Source organism: Abramis brama (assembly GCF_963993115.1).
Source record: "Abramis brama genome assembly, chromosome: 8".
NCBI classification, from domain to species: Eukaryota; Metazoa; Chordata; class Actinopteri; order Cypriniformes; family Leuciscidae; genus Abramis; species Abramis brama.
The window spans coordinates 38,863,277-38,888,798 of NC_139970.1; the positions used below are offsets into that span (position 1 = coordinate 38,863,277).

Genomic DNA, 25,522 nt, shown 5'->3' on the forward strand with positions numbered 1-25,522 from the left:
CCATTTTTCTCTCAAGACAAGTACAACCCGAAAAGCTGGCTCATCTGGATATAAAATCCATATTATTGAACAATGGAGGATGTTGTCATTCTGTAAAATCCCTTCATGTTTTCCTCCATTCATAAAGCCCCGTCCATCCCTGAGTCACCCTCCCCGTCTGATCTCCAGTCTGCTCTTACCTCGATTCCAAGTAAAGCAGAAACGCATGCTTCCGAGGCATCGCAAATGGCGGTTAGGTCGTGACCCCCCTCTAGCGCGAGCACCAGCCGGCCGCCGGCCAGTCCCATCAGCTGCTTGGTCAGGTAGCCAAAACCTGCCAAAGGAAATACAAGAGGGGGTTATAGAAACCAGTGGCTGGCCTTTGATCAAAGGAATCAGAGATGAAGAAAAAAATGAAGAGGGAAAAAAAAGACAGTATTACATCACATTCTCTCCGTTAAAAAGACGACACTCTGGATTTACTGGGAGTAAACATGCAATCCGAGGCAGGTTTAATTTTAATAAATGTGGCTTAGTTTTTTGGCTCCAGGCGTCTTTTGATCTTTGTTTGAATATATGTATCCGACTATACCTCCCTTTCCCAAAGAATCACATTCAAGGCCATCCTAGATGGATTTATTTCGTTTTAATTCTTTACTGGCATGACATGGTCCAATGGGATGTTCTTCAACACGTCTGCAGTCCATAAGAGAAGGAAACGTCCAGTACAGCTCAACCACTGAGAACCTGATTCAAACTTTATGCAACATATCAAATGCAACACAAATTGCACCAGAACCACAGCTACTCTGAATAATGATGTGCATACTGTGCTTGTGCACATCATTCTTAAAGGAGAACTCCGGTCAATTTTAACATTGAGCTCATTTTTTTGTAAATTTGGAGTGCTGTCAGTACAGAGAACAACGACAAAAATCAGTGTTGCCTACACCGTGTTATCCTCTTGTTAAAATTTGCACCCTGTTGACTTCAATGGGGCAAGTTTTAAACCTGCTTTTAGCCTCTTAACATCCTTGATGTGTCATTACAAGTGCACAGCCATGTGAGTGATTCCTTCAGAGTGAACACGGTGAATCTGACTGCAGTAGATGTGAAAGATATGAATAAAAATGAAGTTAATTCAGCCAGCGCTCATACCTGTATTTATTTCCTGTTTTCGGTCGAAGTCCACAGTAGTCGATTGTCGAGTTCATGCTGTGGACTTCGACCGAAAACAGGAAATAAATACATTATTTATCAGGCAACACCGATTTTTGTCGTTGTTCTCTGTACTGACAGCACTCCAAATTTACAAAAAAACGAGCTCAATGTTAAAATTGACCGGAGTTCTCCTTTAAAGGAATGGTACTCCCAACACACAAAAAAATATGTTATTATTTATGCACCCTCGTGACGTTCCAAACTTTTATGCTGTTATTATGTATGGGAAGACAAAAGGAGACATTTGGAGAACGTTTACGCTGCTCTTTCCCATACAACGACAATTCATCGTGACCACTCCACCCCAAAAAGCATTGTAAAACAAGCCTGTACAAAGTTTTTCAATAGCTTTGTAAGATGTAATTCACTGAAAAACCTAATTCATCAAATCAGTTATTAACATAACTAATGGCGTTTGCTGTCAATGTTGAAAAAAAAACGTGGCGTATAATTTTAACCTGAAATTTGTGAGTTCTGGTAGAGAGGAATATTATCAGTCGTTCCAAACGCGTTATTTTTGAATTTGGAGAATATTTACGAAGCTCTTGTCCACACAATGAAAGTTCATGGTGACTAAGTCCACTCCATAAACCATCATAAAAGTAGACTGTACGACACGTGGACTATATATTTCAAGTCTCCTGAAGTCATATGATAGCTTTGTGTGGGGAAACAAAACCGTTATTTATGACTCCATTTCATGAAAAAAGTTCTTCAAACTCTCACACCATGTTCAGTTATGACAAACAAAAACCAATGGTGTTTGCTGTCAATGATGCCAAACTTGGTGAAACTAGTCTAATTTGAATTTCACCATATTCACCATATTTTAATTTGAGAATTTTATGAGCTCTTGCAGAGAGGAAGATAAGCCAATAAAAATGTGTTTCATTCAGACTTGACATATGGCGTACAAATAATGTGGCCTTGTTTTTTCGTCCTTTTTAAACGAGACAAAAACCACATACTAATTTTGAAAAGACAATAGGGTGAGAGCATAACGTCAGAAATATTTATTGGGTGACTTATTCCTTTAAGCGGAAAAATGAAAAACAAACGCCGGCACAGATCGAATCATTCTTAGATCAGCAGATGGAATGAATCTGATTTAAAGTTCACTTTTAGATGCAAGAATGGTGCAAATTCAGACCGGACAACCTGTCTTTCTTTAGACTCTGGACAAATGTTTTAAGCGAACAGTGTTTCTACTTTGCGCTTCCAGCACTGACATGACCAGGAGATGTAATCTACAAGAGCTGGCCTTATGATCCCTCTAACAGGATAAAAGCAGCCTTTTGGACCCCAATAACAAGTGCTGTATAATCATTAAATGTTTGATTTAGAAACAAGCCTGGAATGCTTTCTTGATATTATGCACACATGGAGGGAAAAAATAAAGGAAAAACATCAGGGATCTGGAAGTATGAGACAGGATGACTGGTACAATCCCTCCCTTCAGGGATTAGACTTTGCACACAAGAGTGTGGTCTCTTGTTTTTGTGGTATTAGCACATGATAAATTTGCCTGAAATGAAAGCTTTTAGACATGAGAAATGAGCGAGAGAGAGAGGAGTGGGACAAAGGCTGACTTCCACGTCAATGACTCATCTTTCAGCTCTGAACCGCTTCATTCCACGAGAATGTTCCTAAGTACAGGGAAACGCAGAACACTTACATTTAGCCGTGAGTTTGTATCCTCCCAGAGGTGGCTGGTGCCCCTCCACGGCGTCGAAGCCTGAAGAAACCAGCACCACGTCCGGAGCGAACTCATTCGCAATGGGCATCACCACCGTCCTTTAAAAAAGAACAAAAACGAGACCACATGAGTTTCGGAAAGGAATAGTTGAGGCAAAAACGAACATCGTTATTTATTCACCGTCATTTTTTCCCAACTCTTTATTATTTACTTTCTTTGGTGGAGATATTTTTAGATGGTTTTTCAACTATGGGCACTTTTTTTTCCCTCTGGACATAGAAAATAATAACAATGTCCATTAGTGGATAACATGAATCACATGTGAACTGTTTAATTGAAAAAAATACAAATATAAATACCACCACAGTGCCATTTCCACCCTCTCACATTTTATGTATTGTTTTTAATAGCATTCTGTGATGGAATTGGTGGTGGAAATGACATTTTAACCAAATCCTTTGTCTTGCTAAGACTAATTCGCATTTATCATTTTATGTCTTCTATATACAGACAATTAAATCATATTTTCACTGTTCTTGCATAATTTGACTGAGCTTGACTGAGAAATTACACAAAACCGTCTGTTCAGAAGTGATATCTACATTGCCTAAAACTTCATTAGGGGAAACATTGTTCAATGTGGTGGAAATGACACTGCAAAATGTGCCAATAAATTTGAATTGTTTTTTGACATTCACTCTGTCTAGATTACAATAGTTTTAAATGTACAAAACACATTTTTATGATGGATTTTCATGTTTTAAGACTGGAAGTCTGTGTTTGGGACAAAGGTAATACAATACAGTCTATAAATAAAAGGCATCTGAAAAGTAGAAACACTAAATTATTAATGTTTTTAATGTGACCTTCATTTAAAAAAACGAAAAAAGTGAATCCCTGGAACATAAAAGTCGAAGAAACACCCTTATAGCAGAATGTTATAGCTGCATTCCCCCCATTCAATAAAAGTGAATGGTGACCAAGACATTTTAAGCAAAATTATCAGTGTCTTAATTTTCAGTTAAAGCTATTGTATGACTTAACAAGTCTTTGAAAACAATGTATTCATATGGACTACTTTAGGAAGCGGTTATGATGCTTTTTTGGAGGCTAGCAGGTCCTGGTTGACATTTACTCATATTGCATTGAAGAAAGCAGCATGAACATTTTGCAAATTGTTTTTTTGTGTTTCAAAGCAGGAATAAAATAATACAGGTTCTGAATGACGTAAACGACCATTTTTTTGTGAACAACCCAAAGATGATGAAGCAGTGCAATTGTATGTTAAACATAGTCCAAACTCCCCCAAAACACCAGTTGCCATCATGGGAGACATTTAAATTCAAAGAAACAAGACTAGATTCAGTGTGATTCATGGGACGAATGCGGTTTTAACGGCTCATTCTGCGGTAAAGTCGCGATTTCTAAACCAAGACTGGCTGTTACAAAGACAGCCGTTGGACTCAGCAGAGGTCGTAAGACAACATGGCTGGGGTGTGTGCATGGCGTGAAAACAATCCCAGCCGTTCTGTCTGTAAGGCACATAACACACACATCCATGCATATACACATGCACACACCCTCCGATTGCATTTGTCTTGGCAATGCCGATCGGACTGTAAGGGTCATCAAAGCTCGTGTCGGATGAAGACGACACGCACATTGATTAGGCGGAGGATATTCTGACTTTGAGTTTATGACTGCGGCCAGGCCCTGCATTCCTTCTGGGCTCACAGCTGTGAGGCTATATTAAGACGACAGATTTCTCTTTCTGAACTGCAGCTGGAGAAACTGGATATATAACTGGGCTTGGTGGGGCGGGAGGCTTGGCGCTCTGTGCTCAAGTGTAGGTGTAGTTGACGTTACAGACTTGATTTGTGTAAGGCTTCATTTCCATGGCTGTTAATAAAGATTCGATGCAGTAGAGGTTTATGGTGTGAGGGCGAGTGGGGTAAGATGTGTCATCTCTGCCTGATTTAACAGTCTGTGTCATGTGACCATATACTGCATTTAGAAGGTTTAAAAGATGCACATGAGAAAAGCGATTATGCTAAAAACTGTTTTGCATGTCCAAGTAAATTTATATTTTTATTTAATTTATACGATATATATTTTATTTATATAAATAATATTATATAATAATTATGAAATTTATATATATAAATACACAACTTAAGTATATATACGTGTGTAACAGCATATACACACACATTTATTATATAAATACAAACTTCATGTTAGATGCAAATAATCGATTTGAGAGCACTAAAATATATAAATATAACAATATATATACACATACACATTGTGTAAAAACAAACTTTTATGTTAGATTAATTGATTTGACAGCACTAATATTAACATAAACTAGAAAAAAATACTAATGCACAGTCCCATCAAACGTCCCATTAATATGCTGAACACTGTTCAAGATCTTTTTTTTTATAATACAGCCAGGAAGTAATTTAATATTCAGAGTATTTGATTGCATTGAAATAATCTTCTGCTTTTTGAATACTAACATTATTTGTAATTTCCTGTACTTTATTGTAGATTTCCTGCACTTTATTGTAGATTTCCTGCACTATTAGGCCCAAAAAGACCATAAGACAGTTGCAGCTCATACAGAACGCTGCCGCCAGGATTCTGAGCAGAACCAGAAAATATGAACATATCACACCAGTCCTCAGGTCTTTACACTGGCTCCCAGTTAGATTTAGGATTGATTTTAAAGTATTATTACTGGTATATAAATCATTCAATGGCCTAGGACTAAACTTGCCTTGCCTATTAGTTGATTGAACCACTGGCACAACTTACCCCAAAGTAATTTACAACACAGATGCCTTTTTGGGAAAACGTTTCACTCATTAATTCAGTGGTAATCTTAAGCAATGCATATATTATGTTTTATATTTTATATATATATATATATATATATATATATATATATATAAATTAAATAAAAGTTCATTTTAATTGTATAATTTAATTTATATAATATATACTTATTTTTTTTATTAGTTATATTATATAAAATGTTAGTTTCCTCAATAATTCCTCAATAATTCAACATATCCCTTCACATGATACAGCTTACCAAAATTCTAAATTCCTTAAAAAATAAAAATCAATTATTAGACATGGCGATAACTCATGTATGCTCCTAGCAGGGAGGTTTCTTTCACACGCAGCTTTTCTGCATTGCATTAACTGTAGTGCCCAGTTGCACAATATACTTCGTCTCTGGCTGGATGTGGTTGGAACTTCACGGGCCTCTGGAATATGGCACTTGTCCTCTTGCCGAACGTGGGCAAAAGGCCCAACTCCTAAGATGGCCAAAGTCCACAGCTGTGCGTCATATTTTCCATCTTAAAGTACCTAACCTCACCTCAATTACACCCTGCGCCCCACACCGAGCCCAGCTGACTGCACTGCCTGACTTACTGGAGGTCTAAAGGCTTCAGAAAGGATGACAGAAGGCTTTGAGAGTCCAACAGGGTTTGCGTCACAGAAAAGCGGCTGAAATGCCATCACGGCTGCAACGGGAACGCAGTGTTTTCAGTGTTGTCTGGGAAAGCGCAGTGGTGTCTGTGTGGTCAGCTGCTAAGTGAAAACAAGCTTGCTTGATCCTATTTTGAGAGTCAACAGTGACTCGTGTTGGTGCATGCTGAGATCCTTAAAACAGTGGTTGAAAATAAAAACTTGCAAGATCAAATAAAAAAATAAAAAAAAGTTGTGTAGAGGTTAGGCACTGATATTAAAATTCTGACTGACATAACAGGCCAAACATAATCATTTTCATTCCATGTTTTGGCGGAACTGTCAACATTAAATTAATTATTAAAATGATTAAATATGAAAGAAACCCAGAACATTAAAACCAATCATTTTAAATGCTACAAGCAAATTTAGGCATCTTAGCATTCAAATTAACTGGATGGAAAATGGATTTTCATTTTGTAATTTGCTATGGTTTACATTTAACAGACTTATTGAATAATTTCCCTAAAAAAAAAACAAGCAAAAAAATTTATATATACTGTCAATGTTAAAATTCTATACTATTTTGTCTAAATAAACAGAAACAACAACAACCCCACCTCCCCCCCATTAAAACAAAACAAAATCTAAAATCAATCATTTTAAACGCTAGAAGTGAATTTAGGCGTCACAACATTATAATGCATAGGATGAAATATGGATATTCATTTCACAATTTGCTAAAGATTACATTTAAAAGTGTTATAAAATTATTAGAATAAAGTTAATAAATAACTAAAGTAAAGATGAACTTTAAGTGAGTGTTAACTGGGAAAATTGAATCACAATGTAAAAAAGGGAAATAAGCACGAACAATTAAACATTTAATATTGTTGAATATAGATGAAAACAACACCACACACACACACACACACACAAAATAAACCCACTAAACTCTCATATTAGCCTATAACCGATATGATACCAATATATTGTGCATCCCTTAAAAAGGTAAAAATAAAATTCACATCACCCACTGCTGCTGCTTCTGCAAAATGCAAAAGGAGGCATTTTAGTGAATATCCGGTTTGGTGAATTCAATATAATGGAAGCACATAGTGACTCGCAATAAAGTCTCACTGATCATTGTCCAAGTGCTTTGACAAGTGACAACCCCATATTTAAGCGGCCGTCCAGTAAAAGTGTGCAGGTTGCTGCCGCTCTCCAGCGCTTCATGCTTCTGTCCAGTAGGTGGTGGAAAATTTCACCTGCTTCCTCCATGTAACAAAGTAAAAGGTGGCATTTCCGGCACAATTTTACTGTGTAATTGTTGAAATATCTGGTTGTCACAGAACACCTGGAAAATGATCAGTGAGCTGTATATATATATATATATATATATATATATATACAGTGAGGAAAATAAGTATTTGAACACCCTGCTGTTTTGCGAGTTCTCCCACTTAGAAGTCATGGAGGGGTCTGAAATTGTCATCGTAGGTGCATGTCCACTGTGAGAGACATAATCTAAAAAAAAAAATCCAGAAATCACAATGTATGATTTTTTTTAACTATTTATTTGTATGATACAGCTGCAAATAAGTATTTGAACACCTGAGAAAATCAATGTTAATATTTGGTACAGTAGCCTTTGTTTGCAATTACAGAGGTCAAACGTTTCCTGTCGTTTTTCACCAGGTTTGCACACACTGCAGGAGGGATTTTGGCCCACTCCTCCAGAAAAACACCCCCAAAGCATGATGCTACCACCCCCATGCTTCACAGTAGGGATGGTGTTCTTGGGATGGTACTCATCATTCTTCTTCCTCCAAACACGTTTAGTGGAATTATGACCAAAAAGTTCTATTTTGGTCTCATCTGACCACATGACTTTCTCCCATGACTCCTCTGGATCATCCAAATGGTCATTGGCAAACTTAAGACGGGCCTTGACATGTGCTGGTTTAAGTAGGGGAACCTTCCGTGCCATGCATGATTTCAAACCATGACGTCTTAGTGTATTACCGACAGTAACCTTGGAAACGGTGGTCCCAGCTCTTTTCAGGTCATTGACCAGCTCCTCCCGTGTAGTTCTGGGCTGATTTCTCACCTTTCTTAGGATCATTGAGACCCCACGAGGTGAGATCTTGCATGGAGCCCCAGTCCGAGGTTGACAGTAATGTTTAGCTTCTTCCATTTTCTAATGATTGCTCCAACAGTGGACCTTTTTTCACCAAGCTGCTTGGCAATTTCCCCGTAGCCCTTTCCAGCCTTGTGGAGGTGTACAATTTTGTCTCTAGTGTCTTTGGACAGCTCTTTGGTCTTGGCCATGTTAGTAGTTGGATTCTTACTGATTGTATGGGGTGGACAGGTGTCTTTATGCAGCTAACGACCTCAAACAGGTGCATCTAATTTAGGATAATAAATGGAGTGGAGGTGGACATTTTAAAGGCAGACTAACAGGTCTTTGAGGGTCAGAATTCTAGCTGATAGACAGGTGTTCAAATACTTATTTGCAGCTGTATCATACAAATAAATAGTTAAAAAATCATATATTGTGATTTCTGGATTTTTTTATTTAGATTATGTCTCTCACAGTGGACATGCACCTACGATGACAATTTCAGACCCCTCCATGATTTCCAAGTGGGAGAACTTGCAAAATAGCAGGGTGTTCAAATACTTATTTTCCTCACTGTATATATATATATATATATATATATATATATATATATATATATATATATATATATATATATATATATATATATATAATTTTTTTGAGGCTTTTATTAATTCCACTGAAAATAATATTGATTAAAATATCACCTGCAAAAAAGTGAATCAAACATGTTTTGGAACAACATGATTGTGAGCAAATGAATGAATTTTCATTTTTGGCTGAACTATCCCTTTAAGGTCAAGATCTCAGGCTAGAACGTCTATTAATGAGACCTTTATTCACTAACACAGCAAGAAGAAGAAGAAAAAAAAAAGGCTGAGCTTTGCTCAACGGTCACACTTTCCATCACAGGTGACACCTCACATCGAGAGCCTCCTAGCTCGCCAGAAACAGCAGTGGTGCGCCCACATAAAGCCTTCCTCCAGTCTAGCCCTGGGCAAATCAAAGCTCCACACAGGCCACAGGCACTCACAGGGCAGCCGCAGACTCACAGAGGGGTCCTCGGTACGACAGCGGCAGAGCGGGCAAGCGGCCAGAACCTTCCGTTCTCCACTTTGATGTTCAGAGACGAGCAAGCTTCAGGCGCCCGCCAAAACTGCTCGCATCATCACATTCCCCCACCACAAAAAACGCGCCTCTTCTCTAAAAACCGCACGATCAATTATCAAGCCCGTGTGGAAAAGTCTTCTTTAAAGCCCGTGCGCTCATGAATCAGACAGCGTTGATGCGGAGATGAAAAAGAGCTTTACTAATTAGGCCATGGATGCTGAGATTTAAGAGCTACGTAGAGGCATCCTGCTCCGAGTGGGAGCCTTCCAAACTCCTGTCTCTGCTGACTGTCAGCTTATTTGGCTGCTTTATGGACGCTTCTGCTGACGGATATGATCATTCCTGCATTTCAATCCAATTGCCACAAAAAAAGCAGGATTAATCACTGGCGAGACCACACAGACACACAACGAACACAAATCAAATCACACCATGCCACTTTGAAGACCAACAGCATCGCTGAACCAGCGAGTGGCCCCTCTCTCTTAAACCTCACTCGTTTCTGCAGGTCTTATGGGATGTTTTCCTCAAGGAGCTCCCGTGTGAGTCTTCCTGAGACCCGGCGTCAGGCTCCAGAGCAGGACACGCAGATGAGAAGCTGAGGGCTCATTTCTCACAAGATGATAGGGCCTCTGCCAGATCCCTTTGACCTTTGACGGGTTTGCTCCAGACTTGGACTGTTAAGCCGAACTCTCACACACGCGCAAATACATGTAACTAGATTCATTTGGCTGCTATTTTAAAGTCTTTTCTTCACCTCTCTTCTCAGTTGCCCATTCAGGGTTCCCGCACTTGTTGAATAAAGAATTGCCATGATTTTTTCATATGATTTATCTTATTATTTAATCATTGGATTGACATCTGATGTAAAAATGCAGACTGATAGTAATTTCATGGCCAAGAACCAATAATTGGCTGATAATACAATACACAGAAGTTAACATTTGAAGTGGATCAAAACATTTCATCAAAGATGAACAGTACCCGTTCTTGTCTTAGGACAACTTTGATGATCCACTTCAAATGTTGACTACTGTATATACATTTATATACACACACACACACACATTTATATTTAAGTTTTAAATGCCATGTTTTAAAAGTGAAATGAGGAATCACAACATAATAAAAAAGGACATTAAAATTTTTATAATTTCTGAGGTTTGTTAAAGATGACATCAGTGTTATCAAATTAAACTTTTTTTTTCTGTGTGAGAATTTGAAGACTGCAAAGTTAATCTAAATGCAAAAATATGCAGAAATTAAATATCCGATACCAGCAAACCTGATAACCATATAAACTACACTAAAAAGTCAAAATTCCTCCCCAAAAGGCTCATTGTGAATGTGAACAATACAGAAGGCTTTTTACTTATTTACATGACTTTTCCAGGCCTGGAAAACACCAATTTAAAATTCACATATTTCCATGACCGTAGAACCCCTGTCCATAAATACAGCGAGTGCAGTCCTTCAGAAATACTGATCATGCATCATACGCTGCACCTCTCATCAGCCATGAGCTCACCCTTCACAGACAGGTCCGCTGGGAAATGTTCATGGCCTCACACACTGCACCTGAACACAGTATCACATTCCTCCAGAACTCACATGTAGAGGCCCCTTCAGATCCAGCGGACCATCCGTTTGACAGTCAGATCAGTAAATGACAACACACAGAGAGGATCTCTGCTGACTGCGGTTTGGGCTCTACATTCACTAATGACACAAGTGAAAAAAAGCAAAGATCTGGATTCTCTCACTATCGCTGCAGTTGAAATTCAAGGGTGAAATAGGAGGAGAGATACTCAAAGTTATGCTGTCAAATAGAACGTTTTTAGAAATTTGCAAGCAGACGTAACGTAATTCAAAACAGAGAGAGATATTGGCGAGGCTGAATATTTTTAGCCAATTTGAGATTATCAGCTTTGGCAGCTAATATGACTGCACCATGGACGATTAACACAAATGTTAGTTCCTTCTTGTATCAAATATGCAGGGCTTGACATTAACTTTTTTGCTCACCAGATACTGAGGCTAGCTGTTTTCCAGAGTTATTAGCCACTTAGTATTTTCACAGGCCACAATTTTGACATCAATACGATGGGGGAAAGCTGCTATATAGATATTTTTAATATCATCTCATAATTTGGCAGCAGGTATATTAGGCTGCTGTCACTTTAAGACCTAACACACAGGACCATTAACTGTTACCGAAGTGTTTTCTTTCTCAACTGTTTACATTCATTTAAAACAGAACTGAATGTGTTTACGTGAACACTCGCCAAGACCGGCATTTTGACATTATTTGACTGTTTACGCGCAATAAGCAGCGGAAAAAAAATGAATTTAGTACAGAGACGGCTTTATGTACGTGCAGTTTAGGTGTGAGCAAAAAATCTGCAGGAATGAGACAAAATATGCACAATATATGCAATCCCACGCCGAAATTTAAGCCCTGTAAACACCAACAATATTCATCCGAAGCGAATGAAATGAGTGAGTGACACATGGGTTTGTGTGTCAGAGAGATGAAGAGAGTGAGAAACCACAGCTGGTATCGTGTTTCTATTCTGAGGAAAAAATGAGTATTGGAAGCTTTTCAGATACATATCGATATCACTACACTGCACTTAGTTTCTTTTTTCAGATGACTTTTTAAAAGACTACAATAATAATAATAACAATAAAAAGATATTCACTGCTGAAATCCACCCGCATTTTGGCGGGTGTTAATGTCAAGCCCCACAAACATGTACGTGTTTCTACTGTTCCAGATAATCACTAAATATGACATTATTTTTCACATTAATTTAGAGGCATTACTATTGCTTAGTGCTACTTTTTTGTGGTAACATCAGGCCCATACCCAGACCCAGAGGTTGTGCTGTGGAGTCCATTTGATGTGAATTAGGTTGATGTGAAACTGTTTTTTCTTTTACTATGATGCGCAACAGGAAAATGCACCTGAGCCTGCTTGAAACGGTGGCCTGGGGTTCGTTCAAGTGAACTCACAAATTGTGTGAGAGCAATCATGATTAACTTGAAGTTAACTGCTATTGAAGAAGAAAAAAGAAAGGAAGAAACAAAAGGCGGAATGAATAAACAAGAAAGGAAGGAAGGAAGAACAAAAACAAATGAAAGGAACAAAGAAACAAAAAGACAGAACAAACAGACAAGCAAAGGAAAGACAGACATCAACAAACAATAAAATTTGGATTCATGTGAACTCAAAGATGGTACACAATTTGTCAAACTGTGGTTTGGACCAAAAAAATCAAACCAAGTGTGAAAACAGCCTTAGAGTCAGGAACACAAGGCTACAGAGCGTGAGAAGGTCTTCATCATCCTCCTCCTCCTCTTCTCCCCAGTGGGAGCCCATCTGCCTTGTTGTGGGGTCTGTGGGAAGACAGCGGAGCTTGGCATGAGAGTACAGGACCGCGTGTCTGGGATATACAATGTTGCGAGCACTATCTTTCCGTCTCACACACAAACACTCTGGAAACGTCTTAGTCCCATGGCATGAGCAAGACAAACGTCGACCTCCATTCCCTCGATGCTCATCCACCTCACCCGAAACTCACTGGCTATGAATCCTCTTACAAAAGCTTATTCAGGGAAACTTTCTGTCATGTTTGCCAGGGGGGCACACAGAGAACGGATCCACAGACGAGGAAGACTCAACCATGACGTGCAAGATGAGGCAAGGATTTATGACTGGTAATTAGCATTAGCCTGCGCAAATTTCCTTGCAATGGACTGAGACAAATTACATGGACTGGAACCACAAGGCTCTCGAAAACCGATCCCACCTCACGGGTCCACCAAATCCCAGAGCTGGAACATGCCAAGAGTGGTTTGGAACAGAAGGATCATGCACTTGTAAAACCAAAAAAAAAAAAAAAGGGCAGTGAAGGGTTAATGCTAGTCATGGCTATCCATCAGTCTCAAAGGCTTTTCCAATCGCTCCTCCGTCCAAAAAAAAAAAAAAAAAGCGAGAATGCAAAGAGTAAAGGCGGTGGGGAGGGGGGCACTTCAAAGCCTTGTCATCTGGCATTGCGAAGAGCTGGTTTGAATTAACTTCAATTCTCCTTTCTGTTTCCAAGTTCATGGTGAGAGTGCCTGGGCTTCTGGTTTTCATTAGAGCCAATTTTCTTATCTTTTTTCTCCCTACTTTCTTCATCCTAGGGTTGATCCCCAGTAAATGCAACGTGGCACTGGCTGGGTCTAAATAAGAAGGTGCTGCCCGTAAGGCATGTATTGTCTCGAGAGGCCCACAAAACATCGCTGAGGAGGGGGGAAAAGAGTGAGGACGGAAAAAAGATGAGGGTAACCAGGAAAAAGACATGCATAAAAGAGGGAAAGTGAGAAGTGAGAAGAAAGGAAGAAAGAAAAAAAGTCAGAAAGAAAGGTAAAGAAGAAACAAACAAAAGAAAGAAAGCCAGAACAAAAATAAGGTGAAAAAAGAAAGAACAAACAAACAAACAAAGAAAAGACAGAAAAGCAAAATAACACTAAAAGAACACACAATTGAAAAATAGAAAGAACAAAGCAAAAAGGAAAGAAAGGACAAACAATCAAAAGAAGGATACAGAGGGGCCAAATAAAAAATAGAGAAAACAAATAATGAACAAAATTACAAAGACAAACTGAAGAAAGATACAAACAAAAGAAATAAACAGAGAAAAACAATCGAATAAAAGAAAGAATAAATGAACAATGAGAATGATGAAAATGAGAAAGATGAGATGAACAAAAAAGAGAAAGATAAAAAGACAAAAAAAAGACAATGAAAGAACGAAAAACAGACAGAAAGAATGAACAAACATAAAAGAAAGGACATGATAAATAAAAACAAAAACAAATAAAACAAAAACAAAAGAAAAGAGAAAAAAATAAGTGACAGAAATCATAGAGAACAGGAAGGAAAGAAAGAAAGAAAGAATGAATGGCGTGAGCAGGAAGGCAGTAGACAGAAATATATGAACTGTTATGTTCTCCCTCCGCAGTCTCGAGGGATCATTCAATCAAACGCTGAGAAACGTTTGTAAAGAGCAGCTGATGACAGAAAACGAGAGAGAGAGAGAGAGAGAGAGAGAGAGAGAGAGAGAGAGAGAGAGCAGTGGGAGTGAGACACGTCCCCTCATCTGGGTGGATCATGGGTGGACGCAGGACAGATAACTAAACTATGAACACAACCCGATTACAGATCATTTAAAGGTTGAGTCACTTAACATGGAGTTTCCTTTGACTCAGAATGAATCATGAGCAGATTTGCATGTAATTCGATTAACATAATGGCTCAGGTGCCCCTGTAACTCAAACAGTAGAGCATTACATATGTACTGAGTTACATGCATACTCTCGCGTATGAGGCAAACGCTCACGCAAATATGGTCTGGGTCATTCCACAACTGTGGTGGCATTTTCAACAGAATTTATTAAAGGTCACACTATATAATTGCAATAAATAATCAATAATGATAATAATTAATTATAATAAACGACCACATGACCTTTAACCTAAGGAACAACTTTTGAATCAAATTTACATTGTCATTTAGCAGCAAGAATTTTTCATAAAATGTTCCAGTTGTACAATTTCTTTTAAATATTTGCAATATTACACTTTAATAATTTATATATAAAATAATTGTATTTTGTAATTTAACAACATGATAAAACATAGCACCTTTCACATTTGAAATAATTAGCAACAACTGCTTTTATGTAAATTATTAAAAATCTTTTGAACAATTTAACTTCACTTTTTTACTGTGCTTATACATTTCTTAGATACTGTTTCACAACAAAGTACTATTTTTTTCAAATGATCAAAAAATATATTCAATTTTTAAAAAAAATGTCAAATTACTGTATTTGAACTGAAAAAAAATTCTCTAATCAGCTGAATAATGAATGGGTGACATGCATATTTTTCAAAATCAAAATAATTGTAAATATTTATTAGGTCATATAATTTACGCCAAGTTGCCGTTAAAAGGTGTTTTAAAAACTAAAATATGATTTTCAATAGGAATTGTGTGCATAGCAGTATCCGTCAGAGTAACTGTAGAATGACTGGTTAGCACTAATACAGCAGCCGTCTCTACTGGAGGATGAACCAGAATGAATGGACTGATAGAGTGAAGGTGTGCATCAGGGTATGAGTACAGCAGCTGGCAACCAATGAGTCTCTGAGTGATATGCCAACGTAGAGCGAGTCAAAGTGGTAGATCTCTACAAAACTTATCCGACTGATTCTCAATGGCCAAACCGGAGCATCTTAACATTTGGGTCAGACTCAGCTGGCATCACTTAGACCCTGCGTGAGGAAAAGCCGCTGAAGAGAGGTGCAGCGAATTTATCGAAGACGTGTTGGGGAGAGATTTACGGCAACGGCCGGACAGACGGGCTGATTGGGTCAAAGAGAGGGAGGTGGTCTGCTTTTAAAAAACAGGGATGAGCGAGGACTATCCTGTCTTATCATCGCCCTGCAGCGGGCCATATTTTAGCCATCTACCTGTCGAAGCAGCCTGAACGCGTTGGGCACGGAGGCCCCTCTTCAAAGAGCATCCCGAATCGGCCGTGCGCCCGCACTGTGAGGGAAGGGGTTATTAATAGCCCCAAACACCAATGCTAATGGGGCTCAGCTTTACTGGCTCACCATCAAAGACTCCCATCAGCCCCTGCTACAGATAAAAGGGACAGTTCAACGGATGAGCAGAGCTTATACAAATTGTTACAAGACACCATTCTCTCACCGATTCTCCAACAACCACCTACCGTTCATGAAAATCCCTGTGAAAATGGAGCTTTGCCTGGGGATTTTCACACTGTTTGGCTGTCATATGGGTGTGTTAGTAGGGAATATTAAACCGGTGAGTTGGTTTGGCTCTGTTTTAAAACCTAGTGAGCTGCCATCATTTTAAAGGAGCATGAAAATGACTCAAATGCCAAAAAAGTGGGCAGAATAATTCAAACATGTCTTATTTTGACCAAATTTTAAGGGAGTATCATGTGTATTCTTTACAGATGAGACAAGTTAGTGAAAAACGACATCCAAGATGGCAGACGATGCTAAAGGAATGTCAGTGATAAAATATAAAACAAAAAATAACCAGGAACTGTTTTTAAAATGTGTTACAGGGGACCTATTATGGCCTTTTTCAGTCTTGATTTTGTTTTTGAGGTCTCCTGGAATAGGTTTTCATGCTTTCATGCTTTTTTTTTTTTTTACATTGTTGCAGCACCTCTTTTCCCAGTCAATAAGTAATGCTCTTTTTATTTCTGGTCTCTATGAAGCCCCTCCTTCCGAAAATCGAAATGTGCTCTGATTGGTCAGCTGGAGCAGTGTGTTGTGATTGGTCAACTGCTTCGAGTACGTTTTGGAAATGTCACACTTACCATAACCGCGAGCTTCAACACACTACTAACGCACCTCAACCTGGCTTCGTCCTCTTTATTTGCAGATGCCTTGGGTGAGAATTCTTAAAATGAATAATATTGTGATGTGAATGTTCCCGAAAGACAACTCAAGACTACAATCGAGGCGTTTCAGGAAGTTCAGAAATAGTGCTTACTGATATAGAGAATAACTTCATTTGGACTGGACCTTGCGCTTTGTAACTTTACAGACTTCTTTCATGCTCAAACAGCAACAGCTCACTAGGTTTTTGAAACAGAGCCCTTCTCTTTGAAATTGTTTTTAATGTCTTTCCTGCCAAAAAAAGAAAAGGTTCATTAATCCAGCTGATCAAACTGAAGTGTGTTTAACTTACAGCTCTTAAGAGTCTGTTAGACTCTTCCAGCATTCTCAATCATCACATCCTATTCCGAGTTAAACTCAGTGGTGAAATACAGTCCTTCTACTGGCTGTGAGGTCACCGGGGTAGCCCATGCCCATCCAATAAAAGGACATTGCCTTGCGATAAATTCAGCCCTGAACAATCCACTCTCAGCCACATGTGCCCACATGAAATCTGACTGTGCAGCTGGTGGTAATATAAATAGTTTGAGGGAGTAAATAGCTATTCCAAGAAATAAATATATAATAAGCTCAGTAAGGCAAATATATCTGTGCATTAGTTATAAGTGCGTCTTTAATCAATATGATGCCGCTGCTCAACCTGGACTCATTCTGCACGTTTCCCAAAAAAAGAGAGAGGAAAAATGAAAAAATATAATAATATCTGCGTGAGAAACATGGCTTCTGCACCAGACACTAAAACCTGCTGGTCTTGAACCAGGAACAAATAACCAGTGTCTAAGGGAGGATAATGTCCACATTAATCAGTTTTTAATTAGACTTTTTAATTGTTTTTCATTAAAAATATTTAAAATCCTTAAAACAAAACTTTACTTGCGAAGAAACACTAGTGTTGTTATTGTCAACTAAAACTATTAAAAATCAGTTTCTGTAATTAAAATAAAACTAAATTAAAATAATACAAATGTTATATTAAAACCGTAAAATAAAATAAAAACTTGATTGAAAACTACTAATGTTGGCAACAAACTGAAATAAATAAGTTTAAGTGCTAAAATTCCTAAAACTACAACTGAAATAAAAAAGGCACGTAACAAAATGAAATTAAAACTAAAAACTGAAAAAATAAAAATAAAGCTAATTCAAAATATTAATAAATACGGTACTATAACAATATATAAACAATACTTTAATGACTGCATAATATATTAAAATTTGTTTTAAATATAAATGTACTTTCTCAGTTGATTATAACTTATTTTTATGATCAAAACAAATGTAAAAATCTGTCGGTGCACTAAGACAAAATACACTAATTTTAAAGATACAATCAATTAAAATAAGTCTTAATATCTTATGCAGTGATGTTTCAGAAATTTCTTGTTTTAAGGATTTTTATTAATTTAACTGGAAAATTTGACAAAAATAACATTATAATCAACAAAGTTGATGTGATATACATGCAGTTGGCAGACACTACAAATCTACAGGACTCCACACACTTTTGTCTGTGTCACTTAAAAATAAAAGAATTAAAAAATCCCAGAATTAAATATATTCAACATTTGGTCCCATTACGTCTGACGCCAACACCAAAGTCAGCACATCATGGCATAAAGACGCTGAGAGACATTAACAGTTTTATACTTGTGAACAAAGACTGCAATACACTTATGTAGACCGTCCTGCTTGTTTTGGTGTAAAAGAGGTGTATGTGTGACGATGTTACCTGAATGCTGCCAGATACTCAGTGTCCCCCATGGGCGGCTCCAGACCTCCGGTGAATGCCATGTTCACGTTAAAGCCCACGCCTGGACCGATGCCCACCTATACACAGACAAAAACAAGCCACAAATACAATTCTATTAAATATGTGATGTAGTACTAAGACTACTAAGCTCCCAGCACAGGTCTTACTGGAGCAGATGAGCAAGTGTTATTATGAATCATGCACATTCAAACATCCTCGGGAAAAGCGCTGATGTCACAGAGCCAATGAAGGACAAATCCCAACAATTACGACCAGAGTTAAACTGTAATGAGGTCTTATTTGAAAGCCAAATGGACTTTGACTAATACCAGAATGTAGGGGTACAACAGTCAATTCAATTTCAATCCCCTCATTAGTTCAGAGCCAGGAGCTGACTTATCGGATTAATGATAATGAGCATTAATTATAACTGAGAGAAATTGGAGTCAAATAAGGGGGAAAAGAAGAACACAACTGTCTTTACCATACAGTGCATATATTAGGGAGGCAACGTAATTTTGGCCGCTGGAAATTATCGGCCGAAAATGGCATTTTCAGTTTTTTGGCCGAAAGAGAAAAACGGCTGAAAATATATGCCTCGCTCAAATAACACGTCAACATGAAATTTCTATGTAGTAGTGTATAGTTGTTGCTGTTTGTAATAGCTGTATTGCCCTAAAAGCATTTTTGGTATTCGTCCAAGTGCATCCAGAATTTTCAGCTTCGGTTTCTGATCATGTTCTCCAAGATGATTTGAGAATTGTTCAAAGAGCATCTGCATCTGATCGTCTATGCAAACAACTCGCACGATAAACGTCAGGAATTTTCTTAGTAACCTAGAAACAGTGCAGCATATTAAGCACATTTTCCATGTTTTCTCAGTTTTATATTTGACAAAATCCCAAAACTGTTTATTTTCAGGTTTAAACCTGATTTTGTATCTTTGAATCATCGTATGCCTTGTATTTTTATTATACATCAAAATTATAGTTAAATTAGGGTTTCTCTTACTGTTTCAAAAGAAACGCATACATACTGTGATATACAGTACAATTCAAAACTTTGTGGTCAGTAAGATTTTTTTTCTTTGAGAGAAAATAATACTTTCATTCAGAATTAAATTGATCAAAAGTGACTTTTCTGTACATTGTTACAAAAGATTCTATTTATCAAAGAATCCTGAAAATAAATGCGTCACGGTTTCCATCAAAATATTAAGCAGCACAACAGTTTTCAACATTGATAATAAGAAATGTTTCTTGAGCAGCAAATCAGCATATTAGAATGATTTCTGAAGGATCATGTGACACTGAAGACTGGAGTAATGATGTTGATTCACAGGAATAAAGAGCTTTTTTTTTTTTGGATCAAATAAATACAGCCTTGGGAGGCAAAACTCTTACCAGCCCCAAACTTTTGACTGTATATTAGTGTATATCAAATACTGTCAAAAGGCACATGAAACTCACCTCATCGGGGGCTCCACTTCCGGGAAAGAAGTTCCCATCATCGTAGCGATGGAGAGACAGATACAGGACATTCGGATCACTGTAGAAGGCCTGTTGAGTCCCGTTGCCATGGTGAACATCCTAATGCACAACAGTACAAACAATTCATGTCATCTGTTCTATCCTAAAGTGATCATTAATCTACTCAAAACAACAACATTTGGTTAAGCAATGTAAAAATCAGATGCCGTAAAAAGACATGCCGTCACTCTGGTGTATTCGCACTGGAATGAAACGTGTGTAAAAATCTATTCTGAGCCGTCAGTGATGCAGGAGGACAGTTTAAGAGTTGATTTCTTTTCATGTCTGCCACAACATGTCACGGTCAGCTTCCCCGTAAACAGCAGGTCTGTCAGAAGAGCCGGGTCACAGAGACGAGGAAATGAAAGATATTTTAAAAGGCATCCAGAAACCCTAATGACCCCAGCAGAGTCTGCCTTGACGCCACTTGTCATTTTAAGTTACCGCTGGCCCAGGATGAGACAGAGACTGTCCCGCATACAATAAACTCTCAGAGTTTTATATATATATATATATATATATATATATATATATATATATATATATATATATAAAGGCAGTTTATTAAATATTATATAAAAATACATCTAAACATGTCTTTTGCCACTGGTAATGTAAGCATTATAAATATTTAATTTATTAAATTTAAAAAGTTTTGACCTCTGACCCGATGTATGAAAACTTAAGCTCCTCTTCTCTCATTTTTCGTTAACACTTCTCGTTTTAGACTTCTAATTCACGACAAGTGTTTTGTTTTGCTTCAGCGTTCGTCAATTTCAGAAGGCATTTATGAACTCACTGGAGTCGTGTGGTACTTTTATGATGGATGCGCTTTTTGGAGCTTCAAAAACTGTTTCAAATCCATTACAAAGCTAGGAAGATCCAGGATATTATTTGATATAACTCCGATTGTGTTCGGCTGAAAGAAAGTCATATACAGATAGGATGGCTTGAGGGGATAATTTTCATTTTTAGTTTAACTATTTCTTTACATACGGTATTCTATATATATATATATATATATATATATATATATATATTAGGGATGTGCAAAGCAGCCGGTATTTGTATCTGTATTTGTATTTGTTGAGGGGGGAAAAGTATTTGTATTTGTATTTGTATTTGTATTCGAGTAAAATTCTAAATAGGTGTAAAAATCCATTTCTTTGCGTTACACTTCTAATTTACGTTATAGTGTAAGTATTCTTTAATTATAATAAAGAATTTAATTATATGGATATACAATATTGGTTGATGTTTTTCCTTAAATCCAGCAATGAACATGTAACAACGAATGTCATTAAAAAATAATAATAACATAACAGCCATTACCTACGTTAACGTTACTCTGTCAACAGCCTTGTCTAAATTACCGAGCTAACAGAGCTACTAGTGTTGTCACGGTACCAATACCAGTGAAAATCTACGGTTCTCGGTACCAATTTCGGTACCAAAGCTTAATTTAGATTAAGTTTACATATATTAAAGTGTATCGTTTACAAAGATGGAAACTGTAGTATTAAAAACACTTTACAATAAGATTCCATTTGTTAGATAACATTAGATAAAATGACCTAACAATAAACAATAGTTAGGCCTATATAGGCTACTGTCGCAATTATTCTCCTTGGGGTTAATTTAAAAATACATTTTTTTAAATCAAAAGTTAACATTATTTATGTTAACATTATTTAATGCACAATGAATGAAGTGAACAAACATGACCAATCAAGTGTTTGTATTAAATAACATTCAAAACATTAATGTTGTAAAAATATATTGTTCACTCAATGTGTTGATGTTAGACAACGCATTAAGTAATGTTAATGAATGGTATCTTATTGTAGTGTTACCAAACTATACAGGAGATAAAACGTGTTTTATTTGACTTGACTGTACTTTTATTTAATCCAAAACTGCATTCATATTTCATTTTAAAAGGGCTTTTTAAACCTGCTAAGAGTTATCCAGCCAAGAATAAGCCGAACTGCTTTTCTGACGGACTGATATTAATAACATAATGACGGCTTTTTATTTCATTTCTCATCTCCATAAATATAAAGCTAATGCAAGGGCTAGAAATCAATTAATTCTTTGCTGATACTTCCTCGTCATCATGGAGAGCGCAGTTCGCACCGCTTTCCCCTTTCCACAAGCGCTTGCTCTCTCGTGGCGTCTGTTGTTACTATGCAACCGCGCCGCTCATTTGAAATTTGCACGCGCAAAAAACGCGCTATGTGAACGGCCCCGTATGACAACGTGACATTAGCCTAATCCAAAATATTTCCATATGTGGCTCTTTCCTCCTTTCTTATCAACAAGTGGATTTACAGCCACCACATCAGCAGCACCGCCGGTCAGGAAACGCAGCTTTTTGAAATAAAGTTTTTCTTGTTCCCGAATACAAATATTTTTAAAGTATTTGTTCGAAATAAGTATTCGTAAAAAACACATTATTTGTGCCTTTCCGAATACCGTATTCGGGTTCGGCTCCACCCCTAATATATATATATATAAATAATTTATAGTCAAATATTTAAATATTTAATATTCAAATTATATATAACTTTTTTCTCTCCACTTTCATGGCACTGGTTATGTTAGCAGAAAAGACAACTGTTGTCCATTAACATTTACTGAAAAAAATGTGTGTAATTTTTTATATGGTGTATATGTACAGTTACTGTACGTGTCCGGATATCAGTTTAAAAATGTTAACTATTTGTGTAATTCAGTTTGGTGTCTCTAGTGACAAAGAAATAGGAAAAAGATATTTATGAAGAAAGAACATATGAATTCATGGAATAAAACAAAAATATATCCAATCTGATTGAGCGTACACTTACCCAGTCTACAATGAGAATCTTACTGACGTTGAGTCTCTGCTGTAGGAGTTTGGCTGCAATGGCGACCGAGTTGAAATAGCAAAATCCCCTGTTTTTTGTGTCAAAAACAAAAGCAAAAAAAAAAAAAACAGCACGTGAGAGAGAACACAGAACCAGGGCAGTCAGCTGGTGTGTGTGATCTATTGTGGAGGGCCTGATCGTGTGCGTTTCTGAAGTGGACCTCCTGGCCTGATGGATTGTCTCATTTCGCTAATGACACGATTCACCCACTGCGTCCTGGCCTGACATCAGAGCGTAAGAACAGGGCCTGGCCCGCGGCCCACGGCAGAGGCACCAAACCTCAGTCGACTCCCCAAACACGGCATTGATGGAACAATCCTTTTATTTAACCTTTCACCATAGAGACTGAGGAACACTCGTTTAATTTAACCTTTCTGTAATGAGGGAGACGCACTGGGAATAAAGATGGGAGGAGCGGCTGTGATCCTTGAGCCTTTTAGAGCAGCAAAACTCATCAATTTGAGGGAATTTAGTCCCACATTAACGATACCTGACATTCATTTGCACAAACCATCAAGCTTCAAGATAATTAAAATTGCATCCAAGTTGCCTGAGCTTAACAGTGAGAACATCGTGTACCCAAACATCTCAAAACAGTCAGAAGTATGCCAGATCGGGAATAAATGGCACTTTTTATGAGTGCAAAGTACAAAGTATGGGGCTGAAACTCTTACAAAATGAATCATGTTTCAGGATTTGGTCAGTAAAAGGAAGCACTAAATGTTGAGGGCAAACTAATGGTCACTTTATGCGAGTTGTGCATTTTTTTCTTTAAACTTTGCCACCACAATTTGAGGAATGTCTAAATAGTTTTTTTCTGTGATTATTATTTTCTATTAATATAAACAAAACATCAAAATGAAGTAGAAAAATAAAAAAAGATAGCTATTTTGGGACAAAATGTTAGTTTGTAGATACTGATATACTGAAACATAATTAGCCCATAAATGAAAGAATCATTACTATTATTTTATCATTATTGTTCCTTACATTATCTTGGGTAACAGGGTTGAATGGTTGAATTTGACAATGCGTAAAAATTTTGAAAATTGTTTCGGTAAACAAAAGTCACAATTTAAGTGGTAACAAAGTTGTGTGCAAAACTTGCCACAGCTAACCAGCAAATAATAATAATAATAATTGAATTAATTAAATATTTAATTAACAATTTTCATTTATATATTGAATATAAAAATCAACACATTATGTCAAAATTATTTGCTGTAATATTTTACATTTAAATGTATGTATTTTTTAGTTTTTAGTTTATGTGTTCCCTGGAAATCAAAACTCTTTGAGCTACAGGAACCTCTTTAATTCCTTGATCCAGAAAAGACATACCAAAGTCTACCGTACTCATGAAAAAATGCCGTTTACAACACATGCTAGTCTTTCCAAATAAAACTGGCGTGAGTCTGTCTGGAGATAAGACTGGCCTACTGTGCTGAATTCACCTCACCGACAATTTGCATTACTGTACTGAAGCCAGCGAGAGCGCTGGAAGTCCTGCAGTCTTGGCCAGGCGATCCACTGCAGAGCTGGAATTCATTTATGTGAGAGGAGAGTGTGTATAACACTGATTTATGATGCTGTGCGTGTGTTTGAAGTGGATGCTGATATCGGCTGTGGGGTTTATTTTGAGATCATAGCGATACAGTGAGAACGTACATGGGAGTGCTCTCCTCAGCGTGGTGTCCTGGAGGTCGAACCACAGCAAAGCCGTTCTGTGAACACAAACACACACAATGCCTGAGACCTTAGAAGTGAGAAATACAGAAGAACCTTAACACAGTAGGGGCATCCCAATTTGCGTGGTTATGCACTATTCTATGTGATTTCGTAGTATAAATTGTGAGAGTAGTGTGTTCACGCTGAGAATTCCAAATAGAAAAAGTAAACTTTAAATACCCGAATGATGCACTTAAAGGGACAGTTCATCCAAAAATGTAAATTCTGTCATTTACTCACCCTCAAGTTGTTCCAAACCTGTATGAATTTCTTTCAGCTGCTGATCACAAAAAATAAGATATTTTTGAAGAAAATGAGTAACCAGACAACCAGCAACTCATTTTTAATTATAAAATGAGTAATTGATGGACCCCATTGCCTTCAATAGTATGGAAAAAAATACAATGGATTGGATTTGGTTTGGAACAACATGAGGGTGAGTAAATGATGATGATTTTTGGGTGAACTCAGCAGATGAAAACTATCCCTTTAAGTGCATCATCTGGGTA

At 37.4% G+C, this 25,522-nt stretch overlaps 1 protein-coding gene across 5 annotated transcripts in view; it reads right to left on the bottom strand.

The window, feature by feature from the left end:
- The window catches only part of hdac4 (histone deacetylase 4), a 218,259-nt gene that overhangs the window by 17,447 nt on the left and 175,290 nt on the right, over nucleotides 1–25,522 (bottom strand). For all 5 annotated transcript variants that reach the window (XM_084123202.1, XM_084123200.1, XM_084123201.1 and 2 more), the window contains 6 exons: nucleotides 24,954–25,009; nucleotides 23,226–23,313; nucleotides 20,320–20,439; nucleotides 18,830–18,927; nucleotides 2,876–2,994; nucleotides 180–313 (listed from right to left, as the gene is read on the bottom strand). In XM_084123202.1, the coding sequence (XP_083979328.1) occupies nucleotides 180–313; nucleotides 2,876–2,994; nucleotides 18,830–18,927; nucleotides 20,320–20,439; nucleotides 23,226–23,313; nucleotides 24,954–25,009 (615 nt within the window). The remainder of the gene's footprint in view (nucleotides 1–179; nucleotides 314–2,875; nucleotides 2,995–18,829; nucleotides 18,928–20,319; nucleotides 20,440–23,225; nucleotides 23,314–24,953; nucleotides 25,010–25,522) is intronic.